This window comes from Malania oleifera, chromosome 12 (assembly GCF_029873635.1).
Source record: "Malania oleifera isolate guangnan ecotype guangnan chromosome 12, ASM2987363v1, whole genome shotgun sequence".
In the NCBI taxonomy this organism is placed as follows: domain Eukaryota; kingdom Viridiplantae; phylum Streptophyta; class Magnoliopsida; order Santalales; family Ximeniaceae; genus Malania; species Malania oleifera.
Window position 1 is genome coordinate 71,102,979 of NC_080428.1, and position 7,637 is coordinate 71,110,615.

A 7,637-nucleotide genomic window follows, 5' to 3' on the forward strand; every position below is an offset into this window, starting at 1 on the left:
GCTAGTGTATGGCAACTGAGTTACACAATAATAACTGATATATTACTGAATTTGTAAAACTGATAGAATAATATACTGCACAACATACACCTAACATAGATTAAGGTGCAACTGTAAAGTTTCTATTTTACTTATTCATACTTTTAGAAATATAGTATCTCTACTGATATTCTGTAAAATTGTAATAACATATAGATAACTGTGAAAATACCCTAGAAAGTTGAACGTCATGATTTAACCCCTCATGATAGGGTTGTACAGCCCGTACGCGGGACCTATCACTGGCTGGCTGATCAGGATAAGTCAATTGAACTCCAATAGTTTGCCTCCTCAACCCTAACTGACAGGGAGCCTGTCTACAACATAAACACGATCGACTGTTGAAAAATTCACATACTATCTGAGTTATGTGATTGTACTCTGAACTAAAATAGCAACGGTACCGTGCTCTGTTGACTGATACTGACTAAATAATTCATCAAGGTCTGATACTATATAATACTAAAATTCATAATCATCTTACTGTTTTGCCATAATTTTGAAATAACCATAACACTGTAAAACTGATATGAATAATCTGAATATCTGAATAACTGATTAACTAACTAAATATCTGTATATTTGATTATTTTTCTGAATATCTGAATATTTGAGTGTTATGGCTCTGAAATCATGGTATTCTGAAAATTTTATAAATCATAATTCTGAATATTCTATAAAATGTTTATCTGAACGTATACTAGAAAATTCATAATTTTGTATAACATGTATATTTCATGATATTTTGAAAACTGTATAAATTCTGTACTAATAAACACAGACTCATGTCACACACTAATTAAAACATATATAATAAAATCTGAATAAATCTATATTCTGACATGTTATGAATCACAACCTGTAACTCATAATAAAATACTACAATTTACTGGTGAAAATTCCTGAATTTGCAAGCATAGTATATTTTGCTTACCTAGTAATTAAGCTCGCCTACTAACATTCTAAATTACGCCTCTGGCATTTATAATTTCATAATCCTGAAAATATTATATATATATATATATATATATATTTATATATCCTATCAATCAACTAAATACCTAGAATATTCTTCATTCTTCTATCTTCTGAATTATAAACTATTCATTATTTACCTGGCTTCTGAAAAGGTATCCACTGGGGTCCCAAAATACCCTAACCCTGAGAATATAACACCATGATTTTATATCCACAAAACACCTGTAACGACCCCAAAATTTTCATCATTTTTTTTTTAACGTACAACTTGTTCTGATACCCCTACTATGAAATCTCAAGTCTCAAGGGCACTGGGGCATTCTTGTATACAAGAACCATTCCTACACAGCGGAAACATAAATCACACAACCATATATACCATACAGATAATACTAGAATTCAGAATTTTCAGACCATAAATATATTATACATCTCTCTCCAGTATCAACTACCCCAAAATACAAAGTTCTTACACAAACTCACCCTACAACCGGGGTAAACGAGTAATCTCTATCCGTGAGCTTGATCTGCTCGCCTAATTGGTTCACCTGAAAAATGTTAAGGTAATGGGGTGAGACGACACTCAGTAAGTGGAGATATGCTATTACTAGTGTGTGGCGACCAAGTTGTATAGTCATACTATTTAAAATTTTATAATATGGAAAAATAGTAATACACATTGATCTCATTTATAGTAGCTTAAAATATAACTGTATCATGTGAAATTTCTATCATTCATACTACTAATAACATACTATATTTAACAAATGCTATAAAACTGTATACATATACATAATTGTACTCTTTCCGTGGGACTCTGTATATCATGATTTAACCCCTCATGACAGGGTTGTGTGGCCCGTAGGTGGGACTTATCCTGGTCGGCCCTCCAGGTAAGTCAATATATTTTACACTATCTCAGCCCAACCAAACTGCATCCTCTCCTAAGCACGAGACTAGCTGCTACCTCGTTAAACCGGCCCCCTCAACCCAAACAGGGGAGCTGCATCCTCTCCGAGCACGGTTTGACGGTACCCACATCCTATCTGAGATATGTGGTTGCACTCTATCTGTATATATCAACGGTACCGTGCTCTATAAACTGTATCTGTCTGTAAATATTTCTACAGGGATCTGTTACTATATAAGTACATATATATATATATATATATATATATATATATCTTTGTTGTTTTCATCATGTTTCCAAAATAAGCATAACACTATAACTCTGTACTGTAAATACTGTAAAATCTGAATAACTATAGCATCTTGATGCTATACTGTATAATCTGTATATATACCCTATTTGTATACTCTGAGTGTTATAGCATTTAGGAAAACATAGCTTTTTATAAACACTATACTTACTGATCTGAATAAACATCTGTATATAATTATATTTATATCTATCTATGTAATTCTCTGAATAAAAACTGTATATATACATACATTTGTCTGTATAATATCTGATTGTATCTGTACATGCTATATGACTTGATATACTGGAAAAACTGTATAAAACTCTATATTAGGTAATATGTACTCGGGCCACACATACCTTTAAAAACTCATATTTTGTAAAACTACATAATAACTGATACACACACACACACACACACACACACACATAGATATATATATATATATATATATATATATATATATGTAAAATTTCTGTTAAATAATAAAATCTCCTAGCATAGCATATTTCCCTTACTTAGTTTCTAAAAAGCCCCTACAACATTCTGGCCCTACTCCTGCAGGATTCTCCACTCAACACCCTGAAAACAACATCCCCTAAAACAAAACATTAGTATTTTTCTGCATACAACATTTCTTATAACTATAGAGAAAGTATATCTTGAATAAAACACCTCACTCTGAATTTGGGATGAATTCCAAACCAATTTCACCAACGATCAGCTGTAGCAAACTTGCAGAAAACTTTCCCAAGAGCGTCGTGGTGGCCTCAGATTGACGATTCGGAGAGAAACGGAGTCGGAATCGAAGAGAGAAGGGGAGGGGTGCATTTTAGAGAGAGAGAGAGAGAGAGAGGGTGATTTGCGTTGAAAATCTGTCAAAAATCCAAGTTTTCACTATTTATAAAGTCGACTTCGTTGACAAGACACGTTATCTCGTCAACGAATCCTTATGGAATTTCGTTGATGAACCTTCCTTCCTCGTCGACGAATTTCAGACTGCCTCAAAACCCCTCTCGATATCTTCTCGCCGATGATGCACTCGTCGACAAGGCCCCCTTATGCGCTTGTCGATGAACTCCCTGTGTTCGTCGACAAGACCCTGTGTAATTTTTTGGGTTATTACAACACCAGTATATTCTCATAAAATACAAAATATATGCTCAAATAAGCTTAGTATTACTGGAAATACCCAAATAATCTACTTACCCTAATTTTGAGATGATTGTCAAACTTCTCAAATCAACATTTTACTCTGACTATGTTGTAGAGAATCTCCCCAAGATCACTATGGTAGCTTCTGATCGTCAAACTGGGGAGATACAGAGCCAAAAACCTAGAGAGAAGTGAGAGAAACCGTGTAAAAGAGAGAAAAACTCATAAAAATGAAATTTCATAACTGAAAATCCATTTTGGGGCTTTATATAAAGTGTTGTCCACGTGGCCTCATCAACGAGTCACAACACCTCGTCAACGAGTCCATAAAGGAGGTTCGTCAACAAGCACTTAACCTTCGTCGATGAGTTTCAGACCCTGGAAACAGGCCTCTCGGTAAGTTCTCGTCGATGAAACACGCATCCACGTCGACGAGTCCAAGAAGCTGATTCATTTTCTTTTTCTTCCTCCTTTCTTTATTATTTAATCTCTATAATTAGCGGGGTAAATACAATATATATATATATATATATTATTTTATTTTAACTTCTATAAAAAGAAAAACAGTAAAACACTCACTCTCGACCAAACTTAACTAAAAAATGTTAAGCTTGACTAGAATTCAATCAATTTCATAATCATTAAACTCGAACTCAACTTAATTACAAATTCATAAGATTCAAGTTTAATTTAACTAAACTTGACTCTATCATAGATTAATATTAAATGTATATAAATATATATAACATTACATATAATGTTAAATATATATATATAAAATACATATTATATAATATATAATATAAAAATAATAAAATTAAAAAGTTCGATAAAACTCCAAACTTGACTTCAATTTCTTCAATTTCTTCTCTACAAATCAAGAATTGAAGATTTAGAGTATATTACTAAACTAGAATTCAACTCATTAAAATATTGTAGTTCAAACTTGGCTCAAATTCAGTTGAGTAAAAGGATAAATATCATAAATTGATTAGGAGTAGCACAGCAGAAACTCTAACTCTCACCATCTCACTAAAATCATCCAAGAAACACCTTGTTTAGCACACGCTGATAATAATCAAGAGCAAAACAAGAAGAGCCACGCCCCATGAAGGCACCTGCAAACCCAAACAAGCCCTAAACCGAAGAGCTACCAAACTATATGATGATCAAAACCTGATCATCATCTGCTTCATTAACTAGCAATTAAGATAATTAAGAATTGCTAGGGGGAGGTTGCTGCATCTTGGCCAGAAGCATCTTGGAGAACTCCAGCAGCTTCTCCGTCTCCGGCAGAACCCCCTTCACGGAGTCGTCGGCGCTGAACCTCTCAGCCCACCCGCAGAGGCGGGGCGTCTTGGCGTCGTCCAGCAGCTTCGCCCCGCCGGTCTTCTCGGCAACCCTGAGCCAGCCAAGGAAGCAGCCGAAAGCGATGTCCAGGAAGCCTATGCGGTCTCCCCCGAAGAAGGCCTTCCCTTTGCTGCACTCCCCAAACGCGCCCTCCATCAGACCCAGCCCTTCCCGCAGCCGCTCCATGGCTGCCGCCCTCTCCCCACCCTTGGCCGTCCGCAGCGCACTCAGCGATGGAAACCACTGTGCGTACGTATCCACATATGCCATGTATAAGAATTTAGACCAGAGTTATGCGCAATTATAAGCCCAAATATGGAAACCAAAACAGAAACGTGAGAAATGAAATAGTTAATTTACAGACCACCAGCTTATATAGGCATTTTTTTTTCCCAAAGCAGCTTGGTTTGGGCTACATATGGGATAGGAAAACGGTAGGTGCATGGTGATGATATGGGCTCAAGTGGCAAGGCATTAGTGTCATCAATACCTTGACACATGAGCACCGATCATAGGCCTAAAACATATAATAGACAATTGACACGGGATATAGTTAGCACATTACAATCTTACACTCTTTTCCAAGTTAGATTATGAATCATATCTTATGATTTTGATTAATTTTGAAAATAAAATTTAGATTCAACTTATAATCATTAATTAAAATTGGCCTAACATCAAATTAATGATATGATTAATTTTCTAAAATGTAAGGTGTTTGATAGTCTAACTTAATAATTTTTACTTGTTTCCTCCCAAAATTCAAATGTAAAAAAGCTCATATAGAATCTCGAAACTCTATTATTGGGATGTTTCCCAAAGACACCAGTATCGCTATTAATTTGCTAATTATAACGTGAAAATTTGGTGGTTCCTAAACATCTTTGTCAACAATTTTTTGGGATTCCTTAACATTTTTAATTTTTTGGAAAAAAGGACTTGTAAACCAACTTTCACCCAAAAACATGTACACTTTTGAGTACAAAATGGTTTCTAAATTAAAAGAATCAAAACCTATGTTTTCGTTTCATCAATGCATATTTTTGACACCACTTTATCAAAGCATGATTCAAATACTAGTGTGAAATATCATACAAAATCCTTAAAACATGTATTTTGAGTACGGAATAATTTCTCAATTAAAAGAATCAAAATCTATATATGTTTTCCCCTGTTGAATATCTTTGTGGACAAATATTTTTCACTCCACAACATAGATGCGTGACTCAAGTGCTAGTATGCAATATCCTATGATACCCTTACAACATGTACTTTGAGTACAAAATAGTTTCTAAACTAAAAAGAACCAAAAACCAATATATTCCTTTCTTGAGAATTTTCGTCAACCAATATTTTTTTCACCCCCACATTATCATGACCTATACTAAGCTTGATTTAAGCACTAAAATAAAATATCTTATATATCATTAGTAGATTTCAAATGATACATAAACTAAATGTTCCTTGCGAGTCTTAATCAACCTTAAGAGATGATATTTAATCTAAGATTCATTAATGTACTTCTACTTGGATGGAAAATGTTCATTCCAAAACCCACCCACCCCCACCCCCACGCCCCCTTTTTTTTTGGGAATGCCTGTATATGTGGTGCAGACAAAGATTAGCTCACAAGCTAGGAATAGATGATATATATAAATACCCACAAAGCCACCAACCACTTCCACAAGAATGTCATGTACAGAGAAAAAGATCGCCAAGAAAAATAGTGTAAATGCCTTCAACAACATTGAACCACAGTGGGGCAGCAGAGCCACATGGCCAAAGCCTTTCCTAAATTAAACTTCCCAAAGCGTATTCTAAAAGACTAAAACTACTTAGGACAAAGATCGGAAGACAAAATTTTTCGTATTCTAAAAGACTAAAACTACTTAGGACAAAGATCGGAAGACAAAATTTTTCTTTTTTTAACTAACAAAATTCCAAAACTCAACCTTTTCTTTTGGGATGATGATTGCTTTAGCCAAACATGCCTCTAAAACTAAAATCATTGCTCTTTTACAAACCAACAAGCGATATACATAATGATGCAGTGTATATAAACATAAACATACCTTGTCGTCGAGGTAGGCGGCCCAGAAGCGGGCAATGGCGCGGTCGTAGGGGTCGGAAGGGAGGATGGAGGGGGCGGAGGAGGAAGACCACACCTCGTCGATGTACTGAACGATGACCAGCGACTCGCAGATGGGCCTGTCCCCGTGAATCAGAACTGGGATTTTCTTGTGAACCGGGTTGGATTTCAGCAGTAGCTGGCTCTTCGTTCCCAGATTCTCCTGCAAGAACTCGTACTCCACCGATTTCAAGTTGAGCGCTATTCGTGCTCTGATCGCGAACGGGCTTGGCCATGCCCCCAGCAACCTCACCTCCCCCTGCTTCGCCATTCTCGCGCACTCTCTCTCTCTCTCTCTCTCTCTCTCTCTCTCTCTCTCTCTCTCTCCTCTCTTTCTGTTTTCAGACAAAGTGAATTTAAGCAGGGACAACGGAGTAGTGGGACATAAATAAAGGAGATGAGGGTAGAATTAATGCATGGGGGGTTGGTGTTGGTGTGCAGCGTGAACGCGAGGTGAGGGGGCAGTTAGCTATGGGAAGGGTAGGGGTGGGGGAGAGTACTGGGGGAAGCTTCAAATTCAATATTTTCATTTATGATGATCCACGCCCTTCGCCGATGATGTCTACACGGAAACCACGTTGAAGGATGTGGGTTCACAATATCTCTCGGACCACATACAAACACATCACATAACAGACCCAGAGAACACAAAAGGAAAGAAAGTGACGATTGCGGAGTTTTTTCCGGATTTATCCTTTTAAAAAAACTATATATATTAAATAATAACATATTTTTTGAGAAAATAATTCCTAATAAGACTCTAAGGTACAAATCTCGCTACTTTG

At 36.1% G+C, this 7,637-nt stretch overlaps 1 protein-coding gene across 1 annotated transcript; it reads right to left on the reverse strand.

Annotated features, from left to right (window-relative positions):
* Positions 1-4,335: 4,335 nt before the first annotated feature.
* Positions 4,336-7,403, reverse strand: LOC131144515 (glutathione S-transferase U17-like). The gene is made up of 2 exons (XM_058093214.1): positions 6,797-7,403; positions 4,336-4,967 (listed from the first exon to the last, which is right to left on the reverse strand). The coding sequence occupies exons 1-2, from the start codon at positions 7,121-7,123 to the stop codon at positions 4,590-4,592; spliced, it is 705 nt and encodes a 234-aa protein (XP_057949197.1). The 5' UTR covers positions 7,124-7,403; the 3' UTR covers positions 4,336-4,589.
* Between the last annotated feature and the right edge of the window lie 234 nt (positions 7,404-7,637).

Excerpts from the sequence above, each read along its gene's own strand:
- LOC131144515 (XM_058093214.1), bottom strand. The coding sequence starts at position 7,123 with ATGGCGAAGCAGGGGGAGGTGAGGTTGCTGGGGGCATGGCCAAGCCCG. Across the intron at positions 4,968-6,796 it reads CCGCCTACCTCGACGACAAG|TGGTTTCCATCGCTGAGTGC; the intron begins GTATGTTTATGT and ends ACGTACGCACAG.